Genomic DNA, 15,905 nt, shown 5'->3' on the forward strand with positions numbered 1-15,905 from the left:
TTAAATCTTCAGTTGTCAAAATGGTTTAGCGCTCTTGAGTTCAGCAATTTATCTTGTGTGTGTGGTAGGGTAAAGGGAGAACACTTGTGTGGTCTGCAGTACAGTGACCATAAGTGTGCTTTATTTCACCAAAGTCCAGTTCAGATGTGACGTTGTTGATATCTTAACCATGGTGCGGAGATCAGGAGTGAAGCATAGGTGTATCCTACTTCTTTCTCTCCTTGTAGCAACTTTTCCTCTCCTTTCCATTTCTAGGGTTAACAAGGGTTTTGCATTGAATGTGCAGTGATGCAAACAACAGTTGAGACTAACTCATGAAGCTATGTTCTGCAAACCTACTTCATGCCATCGTTACAATTTCTAGTTTCAGGGGAACCATGGTTAGCATTAACCATGGTTTGCATCAGTGTACATGTAACCCAAACCATTGTTTACCATAACTCCTGCAGCCTGCTCCTAATTTAATTACCATGGTTCAGAGAGGGGCATCCTTGGGTCTGTATGAGACCTGCATTGCAACTGAAGTAGTTGCTGTAAGAAACTTTGCTGAAAGGGTTGATGTTTTGCTTACTCAAAGCAGGGGCCCTCAATCCCAAGTACTAATATGTTACTTTTTTTTATTTTAACAGAAACACGAAACTGACAGTGAAATTTCATGTGCCTACTATATAAAGAATGGCAATAAAGAGCCCCTAGAATACCTTAGCATTTTGCAAACAATTAGGCTGGTGGGAGGGAACAGTGAGGCACCTTTTGAGTTGACTCTTCTGGGTTGAAATGTGTGTTGTAAGATAGAGAATAAAGCTTGATTCTTATCTTAATCTTCAAGAAACAACTGACAAATTTAAAGGCTGGAAAAGATATCTATAATGACAATAGGAGGGGGTTTATTTAGGGAAAGGGATGGGTAGAGGCAACAATATTAAAAGTGTAAAAGATGTGGTCTTGTTTTAACTCCTGGCTTTTTAAACTGAGTTTATTTTTCTTCTCTTGGGAACATCGTTATTTGATTGGTTCAAATAGAGAATCTCCCAGGAACGTGAAAAGTTTGCAGATGAAGACAGCATCTTTTATGCACTTGGAGAATGCGGTTTGATCTCCTTTTCTGACTATATCTTCCTCACTACAGTTCTTTCCAGTAAGTACATGTTTTGTCCTTATCATTTTATTAACACTGAGGGTGTTTAAAATAATAATAATAAATCCTTAAATGATGGCAATATGGGGTGTTTTTTCCCTTATAGTTTGTCTATCTTTAAACTAGAGGTGCTTAGCTTATTTTGCATCAAAACTATTTGATAAGGGCATTTTAGTAAGTTTCTTTATATTAAAGAGCAGCTCTATACTCTACCAAGCCCTGCAGGATAGCTCAGCCAGTAGAGCATGTGACTCTTAATCTCAAGAGTCATGAGTTTGAGCCCCACGTTGGGCAAAAAGATTCCTGCATTGCAAGGGGTTGAACTAGGTGATCCTTGTGGTCCCTTCCAACTCTATGGTTCTACAATAGAAATAGCAAAGCATCTTTAGAGCCCTTCTAGGAATGTAATTACCGTAGTTGTCGTGTACCTAGTCAGACCACTGGAACATCTACATCAGTAGTGTTTACACTGTTATCGGAGAAATCTGAGGGCTCCCTTGGACAAAAAACAAGGACACCAGCCAGGAATACCAGAGCAAAACAGCAGCCAGTAGGCTTGGTCTTTATTGAAGACTGTCGCGACAGGACTCCCACCTGCCACCAGGTGAAACAAGATGGAAGCCCTGAACAAAAGAAGACCCCAGCTTTTATTAGCTACTAATCCCCCATGCTACACCCCTAAGACTACATCATGACTACATCATTGACACATCACAAAGAGGAGGGGTTCAGGGAGGAGTTGTGGTGGTAACCTGAGTGTCTTGTCACCTGTCCGGTTCCTCCTTTCTCCCTCCCCATGATTACATTCCTGAGGATAAAGAGGAGTTCACTGTTTCCTGCCCCCAGAGGGAAGGGCTGGTCACTGTCCTTTGTTTCAGTCCATACTGAATCCACTTTGTGAGTGTAATGATCTTCTGTCTAGGACCATCAAGGTTGGCATGCCAACTGGGTAGGGCTCACTGCGGACGTGTTGATACGTTCAGGGAAGTTTCATTAAAGACTCGTTCACATCCTTTTGGCAGTCTCCACAATGGAAGATTCAGACAGGAGAACATATTTACAGCTTTATTCAACGTAGATCAGAACAAAGGGAAAACATGACTGCTTGCCTCCATGTCCAGGAAAAACAGCCAAAACGAAAGCTATATACAAAACAGAAACTCCCAGCGAGCAGGAAGTAAACAGGCATGTGACACACAACAGCCTGTTCCCTTTTTAAGGTGGAACGGAGCTATATTCCAACACAGACATGTGCTCTGCCACAGAGCTATGGGACACCAGCACCTGGCTCTCACTGTGCTATAGAGGTGCTTCTCAAAATGCTTACCTATATGCTTGCCTTTCCACTTTCCACTGGGATGTTCACAGTAGAAGAGTAATGCCTAAGTAGTTGGCAGAGGTTTACCTGAATCTCCCCACCTACACACAAATACAGTTTGCACTAATAATGTGTGTTAGGAAATTTCTCTCGTTTCAAAGCAACCAAGCTTACAGCCTGTTGGCAAGAAAAAGCCAAATCATAAATATGAATATTTGTTCCTGTTCTCTGGTGCGCATTGTGCACATATATTAGCCGTTCGTACTTTCAGAGTAGCACTGAGAAGTGCTGAGGCATCAAAACAGCAATTCCACATTAGCTTTATTCTTGCCCAGAAAAGTGCAGAGAGGAAAAAATGTTGTTTGTCCACCGAAATGAGCAAGGACTTGCTGCAGAATTCAATGAAAACGAGTTTATGGATTACAACACACACATTTCTTTTATATATAGCTGCTTTATACCCTAGGAAGGGCTATTTTATCTTTTTCTATTGTGTTTTTTCCCCTGGATACTTTTTTTGATGCTCCATGATGCTCCACCAGATGTTTCAGTTGCCCTCCCTGATCTCTTGGATGTAACTCAAATGTACAAAATAATGTGAATGAACAGTGCATAGATGTGAGCTAAGGCACCCAGTCTCTCTAAATTGCACCTAAGGAGAAATACTGTTATTGGCAACACCCTCAGCTTCTAATCTAAGATACCCCAGTCAGGGCAGATGGAACTGCAAGAGAACATGTTTTCTTCGGTTCAAGTCAAGGGTCTAATTTGTTTCTTTTTTAAATTTCCACATATTTCACATAAAGTTCCAATACATAATGAATTTTCCTTTCATATTATTGACTTCCCATCCCATTTCCCATGATGTTCTTCTTTTCTATCCCTTTGCTGCACCCTAACACAGTAATCCCTAATTCTCTCTGTTGTTTATAGTTCAAATCCTGCTCACGGTTTCATCACGTTATAATATTTCTTTAAGTAACCCAGAAAAGGCTTCCATTCTTCAATAAAGCAATCATTAAGTTCTCTTATTTTAGCTGTTAACTTTGCTGATTCAGCATATTCCATCACTTTGCTTAATCCATTCTTCTTTATTGGGTGTAATTTGCACTGTCCACATCCTGTTCGTTTTTTTTAGTTTCTGTGTTAGTTAGACCCAACCCAGGAAGTTTTATTTTCCATTAACTCAGATGTCATTCTCATCCTGATTTGAATTCTGTGATGCTACTGAATTACCTTCTAAACTTGAGGAACTTCGTATCCTTTTACTGCCCTTTCTGCATTCAGCTTTTGTCTGCCCTTTCATGTTGCTGTCATCTATGGTGATTGCTTCAGCAATGCTAAGTCACCCAGTTGCCTTTAACATGTTTGGCTCCTGATCTGGGGCTGGTGCAATCATGACTGATTCCTTAAGCTTCCTTCACTGTGGTTTGCCATGATTCCGAATCGAGCCATTCCCTTTGTTCCATAGCTCCTGTTAATTTGTTTTAAACCTAATTAGTTTACGCCTCTAATAAAATAATTAGTTAATGCGTGTAAATAAAACAAACCATTAAGAAGGAGGAAAACGGAACGTTAATACATTATTAAGTAACAGAATGTTAACAAACTACTTATGTGTAATTATAATTGCAGGATGCTTCGTTGTTTTTAAAGAGTACAAATTAGTTCAAAAACAAATAGTCTCTGGCTGTAGCTATGATTGGCTTTGGCTTCAGCTGTGTTCTGGGTGAGATGTATTTGCTTTTCTGCTGGTTTTATTAGTGCGTGATAATGTTTATTGTATTTAATATCTTATGGTGGAAAGCAGCCTTGGGAGAGGTTTTACTCTTAAAGGTGGCTATAAATGTTTTAAGGTAAGATAGAAAAGAATATGCTTGGAAGATGGCTGTAATTCTTTGTGCACTTACCTGGGAGTAAGATCCACTTAGGTCAATGGAGCTTTCTTTTGAGTAAACATGAATAAGCTTGCACCATAAATGGCTTATTTGAAGTTATCTAATAGAAACCTCTGTAGAGTGAGAATATATGTAATCCTAACTAGTGGAACAGCATCATAAACTTCTTCTACATAGATGGTGTGAAAAATTGGGCTTATCTCGACTTTATTTTAATTCAGATTTAATCAGCGATGTGGCATTGATTTTGGCACCACTCAGCGCATCTGTGCTAGCCTTTGAAAGCCTAATTACAAGCAAGGAAAATTAAATGCCAAAATTAAGAGATTTGATGGTATCTGCAGTTTTTATTCTGCCAGTTACCCTCCTTTCTGTTTCAAAATATTAGTCTATCTCCTTCTTTTGTAGACCCATTGTGATGACTTTTTACAAAAATCATACGGGTCCTCTCTTAAGTGGATATCCCTAGCAATCCAATGAATAAAGTTAGAAATCACTAGTCCCTTAAGCCCTAGAAAATGGGTCTCATTTTGGGGGTTGGTTTTTTTTCTTACCGCAGTGCTCATCAGCTGGCCAGACCTTAAATACAACTCATTTGCATTTTACAAGCAGAGAGCTGTTTGCCTACTGCATAGAAGATGAAGTCTGTCACCATATTTTATTTATAAGTAATTTACTGTTCTCGTGCAGTCTGTTTCCTAGTCTGCTGTATGATTCCCCCCCCTTCCCCCAAAAGATAATAAAATAACATTTACAAATGTGCTAATAACTTCTGGTCTTCTGTTAAATGAATGCTATAGCAAAAAATAATAATTAAAAAGCATGGAGGATGCTGCACCAGTTTCATTGCTTTAGCTACTCTCCAATTTTAATTTTTATTAGCACCATTCAAATTTCCTTAGTGATGAGATACTTGTTATTGTTTAGTCATTTAGTCGTGTCCGACTCTTCGTGACCCCATGGACCAGAGCACACCAGGCACTTCTGTCTTCCACTGCCTCCTGCAGTTTGGTGAAACTCATGCTGGTAGCTTCGAGAACACTATCCAACCATCTCGTCCTCTGCCGTCCCCTTCTCCTTGTGCCCTCCATCTTTCCCAACATCAGGGTCTTTTCCAGAGAGTCTTCTCTTCTCATGAGGTGGCCAAAGTATTGGAGCCTCAGCTTCACGATCTGTCCTTCCAGTGAGCACTCAGGGCTAATTTCCTTCAGACTGGATAGGTTTGATCTTCTTGCAGTCCATGGGACTTTCAAGAGTCTCCTCCAGCACCATAATTCAAAAGCATCAATTCTTCAGCGATCAGCCTTCTTTATGGTCCAGCTCTCACTTCCATACATCACTCATGGGAAAACCATAGCTTTTACTATACGGACCTTTGTTGGCAAGGTGATATCTCTGCTTACACAAAAAGAGGTGGAACTTCCTTTTTATATTCTTTAGAATTGAACTGGATGAAAAGACATTTGAAGTGGTGGATGTACTTTCTGGTACAGCAGTTATAGGACAGAGATAATGAAAATGTGACACTAACAAGACCAGCAGGAGAAAAGATAGGTCTAGTGCTTTTTCAGCCCAATCCTAATGGTCTTGAATTATGTTAAAATGTTGTGAGCTCCCATGTGAAATAACTATTTTTAATAAACAATTTTTTAATTGGCTATATTTGCACAGAAGTAAATCCCACTTATCTAATTCAAAATAGCTCATAAGGAAGGATATTTATGATTCTGGTCCTATAGCTATAACTTCTATTTGTAACCAGAGAAATAAAAAAAATCACTTGTAAGTTTTAACCTGATGGAGTTTCTTGGTGTAGCTGCAAGGGAGAGCGCACCTGTTTGATATGTGACCCATCAAAGCCAATTTTCCACTCACAATTTTAATTCTGTGAGGAGACATACAGAGATCTATATTGGAACAAATAGCAACTTTGGGGGATTTGTACTGCAGAAGGAAAGGGTTAACCTGCCCTCCCCCAGCACCCTACCTTAGAGGACTCTGCAGTAGAGAACGAAAAAGAAAATGCTAAAATGTTGTATTCGTTCTTTTAAAGGGAACAGTAGCTTTTGCTAAATTGGACACTCACTCTCACTATTTCAGTATCTCAAAATCATCCCCATTGAGAATTTTGGTCCATATGCTGGTTACCACCCATGAGCGGTATGCTTTGTGCTGCAGAAGAAGTGGTCTCCCAGATCACAGGCAATGGTAATTGTAGATCTAGGACAGAAAGTAGTTGTGGGTTAGTGGTAATGATTCTATATAAGGTGAACCCTTTATAATGCAATTTTCATCATGCCAACCTGATGGATTCTAGCCTCCTAGCAAGGCAGGTTTAGAATAGCCATTTATATAGCATTGGGCCAGGACTTGAGCATGAATTTACTACGGAAAGCTTTGTCTTTGCATTTGTTTTTGTCCTTTGAAGGTCAGCCAATAACTGATGTAATGTTGCTAAAAGATAAGGCTTGTACTCTCATCTAAACATTGTGTCTTATCTCTTCAAACTGCAAAGGAGAGATAAGTTAAACTGTATTCATCATTGGTGCTTTAAAAAAATCACATATTGCCATTTATTTAATATATTTGTATACTAAAAACTTTTTAAAAAACCCCCTAAAAGAAGCCTTATGTCATTTGCCACTAAATGTGTGTTTTATTTTGCGTCCATATGGAGTTTTGGCTTTGGTCAAGTGTGAAATGGTTGCCAGGAGATGGCAACCCCATAGCTGGCTGGTAGCCATTGGAGATTCTTCTGAGGACTTTACTAGGTATATGACGTCATTCATGCAATTAGCAGTGGCTTTCTAGAAAATAAATTGCGGTTGTGGGCACCCTCATATGGACAGAGACCTGGATGTGCAGGCTAGGGGAGATTTTGCACTTTGCCTCACACTGTGGACCTGATCTAAACCTCCCACTTGTTCCAGTTGCATGAATGGCATTGGATCTAGTTTGGACCTAGTTTGGATCTAGTTTGGATCGAGGAGTCCACTTCAGCTAACCATAAATGCTTCAGTGGATTATAGGCCAAACTTCATTCAGTTCTAAAGCAGAATTTCTCACACAGTCTGGGATTTTGGTTGAATTGATTAGACCGTCAGGGCAGCTCCTGGCATCTGGTTACCATGTTAGAAAATCCAGCATTTTTGCAAACTTAAGGCGAAACAAATGAGGCACATTGAATGCATGTGCACCGACAGTGGGCACTATATAATATTTGGTTTTGACTTTTTGCAAACTGTGGCACATACCAGTGCCTTGGACTATAAAGAGTCCAAGCAGTGTTCCCCTCCCCTCTTGCTACTGCCAAGTTAACCCATATTCTCTTCTCAAATTTCAGTGTGGTAATTCAAGGTGCTTTGTTCTTCCCTTTCCCATAAAGGACATTTTTCATATAAACCCAAATCAGACGGATAATACCATTCAATTCATATTAGCTAGGATATGACATTTTATTTTCTGAATATGGAGATGGGGAGTATAATATGTTTAAAGTTCCTTTTAATGGAATTTTTCCATCTCATTAAGTTGTAAAGATGAGTTGTAAAGAAACAATTTTGTCCTTTCCCTTTTCCCCTTTTTGTCTGCTTAAATTACAGTGTAACATTATGCACGGGTATAAATTGTTTGTAGTGTTCTGATTTTTAGTGCCAGCCGAGTGTTGATTTAATTTTGCTGACTGGAGTTAATGTTTTGTGGAAGTGCTGAGCCTCTGCTGGAAAATCTTGACTTAGATTGCAGTCCTAAACACACTTAGTGGTGGAGAGTCTCCCTCCTCAAATTTGATGGGACTTGCTTCTGAGTAAACATGCACAGGATTGCTTTGTAAATCCAGTAGTAATGCTCACTAGTAACGTATTGCTACCCTCTATTAAATTTTAGAAGGAACAAGGATAGCATGCAGGCATCTAGGACTTTATAGTCTTATCTGAATCTCATTCTCACCAAAGATCAGTATCATTTTGAATAACATAAAATCCACACATAATCTGCATATTTGGACATTAAATATTTGGAAATTAATTACCCCGTAAAATATATTTATTTTGAAGATTTATAGCAGAGCTTGGAAGCTGTAGCCTTCTAGACTGTGTTGCACCATGTACCATGGCTCCCATCAGCCCTGACTTTTGTCCACGCTGATTTGGGCTGATGAGAGTTGTAGTCCAACAACTTCTGGGGGGCCACTGGTTCTCCACTGATAAGGCAGTTACTTCCCACAGAAATTGTAGCCCTGGTAGAGGGGAAGGGCTGGTTTGAGAATTGCCCACTTGACCAGGCAACCCACATTGCGATGACCTCTTCTTATGCATTTCCAACCCAGTTCACTCAAAACCCACCGGGGAGTGGCAACCATGCCCCTGCAATGGTGGTGTTGTTTTATGAATCTCCTCCTGCTTTTATCCCAAGGCGATTTACAAGTCTGTTGTAAAAACAGCTGTGTAAATTGCACCAAATACATAAAGCTTGGATTACAGCCCCTCTGCTTCAGACAAACTGTAAACTTCTCTTGTCTTCACTGCAAACTGTAGAGGCACCATGGTTTTTTATTATTTTCCCCGTTTTTTCCCCCCAGCCCTTGTAATTGCTTACAATAAGCACTTGCACTGAACCAGTGGCAGTGTACATATTACCCCGCTTACCCCCTTTTAGAGGCAGGTTTTCTGTATGAATGCCGCCTTATTTGTAGATTTATATTTTATTTATAAATTGCCAAATAACATATTATCTGGGTGATTATATGTTCTCTGTGAGATGATCTTTAACCTGCCTTCTTAGTTGGTGTTGAAAATGCTATTATGCTGCCTTTAAAATCCAACCAGGTTCCTAACACATGGCCAAATTACAAGATGGAATATTCGATGCGTGGTTCACCCTGTTGGCAAGATGTCAAGCCACCTTTTCCCTTTTAGTAGCATGCATTTTAGATGTGTCCTTGTGGAGGTCCCAGGAGAGAAATATTCGCACATTTATTCAGCTAATCTTCGTGTTATGCAAACATTTGAGGGAAGGATAAATCTTCAGCACTATGAATTTCCACTGAAAATGAATGCGTTCTTTTGAGCATTAACCTGGCTCTGCCATAAAGGTATGCAGCTAATCCTGTTCAAGCAAGAAATTTCATGGCTTAATATTGTACTGGCATAATAAGAAAATCATCCCTTTACCTTCACTGTGAGGAGTGTTGTAGAATAATATTAACTCTGCTTGGAACAAAATCCTCTTTGGATATTTCTTGTTCTGACTGTCCTGAGATGCTTGCTGGTGGCTTTGATCATGGCTGAGTCCTTTGTTTTGTAGTGGAAATACCATTAGCCTGTTAGTAGTATCACCAGATGGAAAAGCAGCTGTTTACTGTTCTTCAGTTGTTGAAAGGGCACAGAATACACCTCTGCTTTATTCTAAGGTAACTTGTTAACTCCCTTTGAGAACAGCTGCCTGTTGCATAAATCTCAAATAATATAGATTTCCCCTGAACACATGAATGATAATGTACTACCTGCTCTGCAGGTAAGTGTTAATATTGACCTCCAATACCAACAATCCAATTGATGGATTGTTGGATCAGGTTCTGTCTCTGTAATGGACTTACTTTGTGTCCCTAGAACAAATAGTAATGGTTCCCCAACTCTAAAATGTTTTTAGACAAGTTAATAAACAGCAACCCACCACCAGTCCCTAAATAAGTTTCCCATTGGACAGAAGGTGGGGTTTTGCCTCCCTGCATAGTACTTTACTTCTCCCAGTGGCTACCATAAACAAGTTCCAGACTATATTCTGAACTATTTGAACATCAGCTTCTCATCTTTAACAGAAGAATGATAGTGATGCATTTCACAGGATTTCTAGAACAGGCACACTGAAGGTTATTAATATATTAAAAATATAATATAAATAGTAATTATGGAATCATTTTGGGAACCTAGGATTGCAAGTTGGAATTGAGAAGTCTAGAGTCACAGTAACCTATATCATCTCATCTCCCCTTTTTTCACCCAGCTCAAGTTTCAAAAACATTACTATTATATCTTAAGCTACTTATCTAAATAGGTATTTCATGCATCATTTTCAGCCATTTTGGTGTTACTGTAATGCATGTGAAACATCTTAACTCAGATTCCATTGTATTTTGTTGTTCAACCTCTTCCTTGATATCAGATGTCTAAATAAGAAGGTGGTAACACCAGTTGTAAGTGTCTTCTGTTTCTTCTATACACAACCCCTCTTAAGAGTCTCTTAACATACAGTATACAGACATACAGTAACCTGTATTGTCAAAACTATTCACTTCTAATGGGTTATGTTCTTTGATTTATATAGTCTTCTAGAACAGGAAAACCACTTTTCTGGTGGGGGTGTTTTCATGAAGGCCTGAAAGAAGTGGGGAAGGGGGAGATAGTTTGGTTTTAGGCAACCAAGAGTACCATACTTTTCCATGTATAACATGCTCCCAGGTATAAGATGACCCCTATTTTTTTTAGCTTGGGGGGGAGATTGCCCACAGTTGTTGAGCTTTTTTGGGGGGGTCACCACCGCCAATTGCTCTACAGGGGCTGCCCACAACTGAAAATTGAATACATCACCACGGCCACCAAAAGCCCACCTTGCCCAATCAATGCAACAACAGCAGATTGTACCAAACTCATGCCAAATTGCCACTGCCAATCTCCTTCTGCCTGCTGCCACCAATCACCCCTCTGCTTTCTATGTATAAGACAACCCACAATTTCGGCCTATTAGTTCTTGGGGGGGGGATTGTCTTATACACAAAAAAATACCGTACTTCTCTCTTGGGTCCTGTTCACACCTCTCAACTTGGTTAGCTGCCCAACCAAACCCTGAAAACTAGTTTTGTGAGCAGTAGAGTTCTCAGAGAATTTGCAGCGATGTCTCACACAGCAATTCCCAGGATTCTTTGGGGGAATCCATGGTCGTTATAAACACTGGTGTAAGTTTATATAACAGAGACATCTAGCATGGTTTTATAGACAGAGTAGCACAGAAGAAAAGTACAGTTTCTGTATCTCGCTTATTTCCTCCCACTGTGTGTGAAAGAACACTCTGCTGTATCTTATTTATAAGAAGTATTTTGATTCTGAGGCTGGCATATATCCTGCTGTTTCATAGCCATGAGGAAGGAAACACCAAGATGTGCAGTAACTTCTATTTTACCTTATATTGGATTTCAGATCTGCACATGTACTTTGTATTTGCATTGTGGGAACTTAGAAGTGTAACTTTGGAGTGCAAAATTTTTTAGCTGCGATAGGTAGCTTGGGTTTCCAAATAATTAAATGACTATTTTTGTAGGAAGCTGTCTGCCAAAAAAATACCAGCCTTAATAGTATAGTGCAGAATATTTAAGCAAAACATCCCCTTTCACTCTCCATTAGGATTTGGCATTCTGAATGTGTTTTTTCTGTATTGCACAAGAGAGTGATGTTGAGATGTCTATGAAGCCATTTTAACTAAAGAATCAACATTCTGAATATACTTTTAATTCTCCGTTTCAGAACTGTGCATACTTGATCAAATTCTGCTTAGCCTTTTTCCAATTAACATTGGAAAACGTAATGTGGCTCAGGGGCAATGTGTCTAGACTCTACAATCTAGACAGTTCTCAAAATGCAGAGAATTTGAAGTACTTGCTGAAACTGAGGGCATTTAATCTCAAAGGGGAAAATAACACAAAATTGCTATAGCTAATTGTCACGGATGGTTGTTGACTTCAGAAGTGTATAATACTTGCTCTTTTGGCTGCTTTCACATTTCATTTAAAAGTAGGAATAAATTTTAACACTGCACAGGGGACTTGGAAGTACTGTTGCTTAAAACTGCCAAGTTGAACAAGGGAAATAGAAAATAAAGTGGTAGACAGACCGCATGGGCTTTTTAGTGTATGTGTGTTTCGGTGCTTATAAGCTGTATTTGATTGCATAACTCTATATTACTGTAATTCAATAATGTGTGATTTGTTTGCGAGAGACCAACTGACAGGATCAGGAATTCTCACTTGGCAAATGAACAACATGAATTACTTTCTCCAGCAAAGCCGATGGTGCTGGAGGCAAACTAGGCTTGCCATTTTTTCTAGAAGCAGTAGGTGGACAGACTTGAACAGGCTCAAAAAATGCCTGGTTATAAACAAGAGTGGGAACTGAGAAACTCACACATTGAGCTGGTTCGAAAGCATCCAGATGGTAACCCTAAGGCAAAGATTCTTCTCTGGGACTGTGAAATATGATCAGTGTAGGATTACAAATAATAGCATCTCTGCAAGATTTTTCAGTCAGCAGAATGTTAGTGGGCATCACAAGAAATTCCTTGCCAAGGAGAATCACAGTGCAGGTGGTAGGGAGACTTTGCCTCCGTAAAGTACTACTACTACTACTAATAATAATAATGTAGCAGCCTTCTATAATGGACTTGTCACTTCAGGGAATTCCCCATACTTTCCTCCTTTGGAGTGTTGCACAGATATATAAACTTGAGAAAGGGCTTTTCTGTTCTTGTATGTACAAAACTTGCAGGGTTTTTTGTTGGTACACTAAAGATGTGAGTGGAAGGAGGTGACCTATTCTGTGCTGCATCTCATTTGTCACTTGTCAATGGTGTCGTAAGTTACAGTACTTAGCTGTGGGTAAGTCCCAGTGTACTCAGGAGGACTTAACTTTCAGTACTTAGATGGGAACAGCAAACCCGGGATGACTGCTGAAGTTAGGTCACTCTTGAAAGCCCGGGATACTGCCTTTAAGGCAGGGAACATGAAGACATATAGAGAGGCAAGAATAAAGCTTAGGAAAGGCATCAAGGTGGCAAAGCAACAATATAAGCTCAAGGTTGAGAACTGCTTAGCTGAGAACAATACAAAACAAGTGTGGCAAGGATCGCAGCACCTAACCAACTATAAAGGCAATATGATGAACATGATCACGGCCAATGATATGTTGGCAGAGGAGCTGAACCTCTACTTCGCCCACTATGAGGCAAAAAGAGCAGATATCTCGGCTCCTGTCTGCCAGCCTACAAACTCACAGCCACTTGTTTTATATGACCATCAAGTGAAAGCTACATTGCGGCTGGTGAATCCCAGCAAAGCTGGTGGCCCAGATGGGGTGCTGGAAATAGTGGTAAAAATTGCACCGATCAATTAGCAGGGGTTTTAACGAGGATTTTAAACATCTCTCTGCAAACCGCTTGTGCTCCATCATGTTTGAAAGCGGCCGCCATTATCCCAGTCCCAAAGAAAACAGCAGTTCACTGCCTAAATGACTATAGACCCATTGCATTAACATCTGTAGTGATGAAATGCTTCGAGAGATTGGTCCTTCAACATCTTAGAACATGTTTTCCACCGGAGCAAGTCATCTGGAGAGACCAGGGAATTATGTCAGAATGCTGTTTATTATAGCTCGGCTTTCAATACCATCCTTCCAGACATTGTCATCGGAAAGTTATGGGACCTGGACCTTTCTTCTAACATCTGTGATTGGATTAAAGACTTGCTGAGAGATTGGACACAAATAGTGAGGATTGGGCCTGTTACATCTACCACCCTGAAGCTCAGCACTGGCACTTCACAGAGATGCATTCTAAGTCCATACCTGTATTCGTTGTATACATATGATTGCATTTCATCTGACCCATCTACTGCAATTATTACGTTTGCTGATGACACCACCATAATGGGTTTAATTACAGGCAGAGACAAATCTTTGTACAGGGGGGAGGTTCAAAAGGTATCCACATGGTGTTCAGAGAACAATCTGCACCTAAACATTGGCGAGACAAAGGAGATAGTGTTGGACTTTCGGAGGAAGAGAGGGGAGCTAGCCCCATTGTATATTGGGAAGGGCAGTGTGGAGAGAGTCTCTTCCTTTAAATTCCTGGGAGTCCATCTTAGTGAAGACCTTATTTGGAAGGTCAGTACAGGCCAGGTGGTTAGGAAGGCCCAACAGAGACTTTATTTCCTTAGGGTCTTGCAAAAGAACAAGGTTAGACAGCACTTGATGATTTCTCTCATACTGTACTACGGTGTGGTACGCTGGTTTGACAACCATGGACAGAAAGTCCCTACAGAGGGTGGTGAAGACAGCACACGATATCATGGGCTGTCCCCTGAGTCCGCTAGATGTCATCGCAGGAGACCGTTGCCTCAGAAGAGCGAGGATCATTCTCAGGGATGACTCACACCCTGGCCAGCACCTTTTTATTCTCTTGCCCTCGGGCAGGAGATATAGAAGCATTATAAGCCGCACCAACATGTTAAAGAACAGTTTCTACCCATGAGTCGTGAGGCTGCTGAATGGAAGACAGCAACATTGCAGCTGATGTTCAGGGTTAGTGATCGTACCACAGCACACAGAGTGTAACAAGGACTGAGAGATGGGGAGGAGCTTGTTTAATCTCACTGTAAACAAGTGGTGCACTGACAATAAAGTATTTCTATTTCTAGATTTAAGCTGTCGGTTGTTGTTTTTTAACCCGTGAGCTTATATCATATTTAAAAATCCCCCTTTTTTGTTTTATTATATGTCATTGTGCCTGTTGCCCATTTGCAATTTTTGATCATTCTCCCATTCAATGCATTTTGTTCAGGTACAGAAGGTTCATCACATCTTTTTTTTTTTTTTATTTCCTTTATCTGCTTCCTTATTGGAAGGAGATTGCATCAAATGTTTGTCCATGGATAAACAATTAGTTGTGCAAATGTAAAAAGACTTCAAGGGACGCGGGTGGCGCTGTGGGTAAAACCTCAGCGCCTAGGGCTTGCCGATCGCATGGTCGGCGGTTCGAATCCCCGCGGCGGGGTGAGCTCCCGTCTTTCGGTCCCAGCTCCTGCCCACCTAGCAGTTCGAAAGCACCCCTAAGTGCAAGTAGATAAATAGGTACCACTTTATAGCGGGAAGGTAAATGGTGTTTCCGTGTGCTGCGCTGGTGCAGGCTCGCCAGAGCAGCTTCGTCACACCGGCCATGTGACCCGTAAGTGTCTCCGGACAGCGCTGGCCCCTGGCCTCTTAAGTGAGATGGGCGCACAACCCTAGAGTCGGACACGACTGGCCCGTACGGGCAGGGGTACCTTTACCTAAAAATACTTCAGTTTAGGAGGAGAAGAGAGAGAGAGAGAGAGAGAGAGAGAGAGAGAGAGAGAGAGAGAGAATGAATAATTTCAGGAGGGGAAGCGTGTTTGGGAAGACTGTTCCTGGGATGTACTGTTAGAACACATACAACTCTTACATCATTTTTCCCCCTGCAGCCTTGTTTCTTTATAACACTTGAAATATAATGTATTTCTCCCCACCCCCCAGCTCCTCAAAGGAACTTTGAAATTGCCTTCAAGATGTTTGATCTGAATGGTGACGGGGAAGTGGATATGGAAGAATTCGAACAGGCAAGTTCTCTCCACCTCCAGAACATTACTATGTAAATTATTATGCAAATAATCTCACTTTCTCCTCTTCTGTTGCTATGTGTGGCTCTCTTTCGTTATCTGAGAGCACATATATCACCTGCAAAACCATGGACTCTCTGCAAAGTGTCCTCAAGA

At 40.6% G+C, this 15,905-nt stretch overlaps 1 protein-coding gene across 1 annotated transcript in view; it reads left to right on the top strand.

Annotated features, from left to right (window-relative positions):
• Positions 1-15,905, top strand: part of MICU1 (mitochondrial calcium uptake 1) — a 134,254-nt gene that overhangs the window by 65,513 nt on the left and 52,836 nt on the right. Inside the window, exons 6-7 of the mRNA XM_081913160.1 lie at positions 1,024-1,138; positions 15,667-15,749. Of these exons, the coding sequence (XP_081769286.1) occupies positions 1,024-1,138; positions 15,667-15,749 (198 nt within the window). The remainder of the gene's footprint in view (positions 1-1,023; positions 1,139-15,666; positions 15,750-15,905) is intronic.

The sequence above is a fragment of the Podarcis melisellensis genome (assembly GCF_964234715.1).
Source record: "Podarcis melisellensis genome assembly, chromosome: 5".
Classification (NCBI taxonomy): domain Eukaryota; kingdom Metazoa; phylum Chordata; class Lepidosauria; order Squamata; family Lacertidae; genus Podarcis; species Podarcis melisellensis.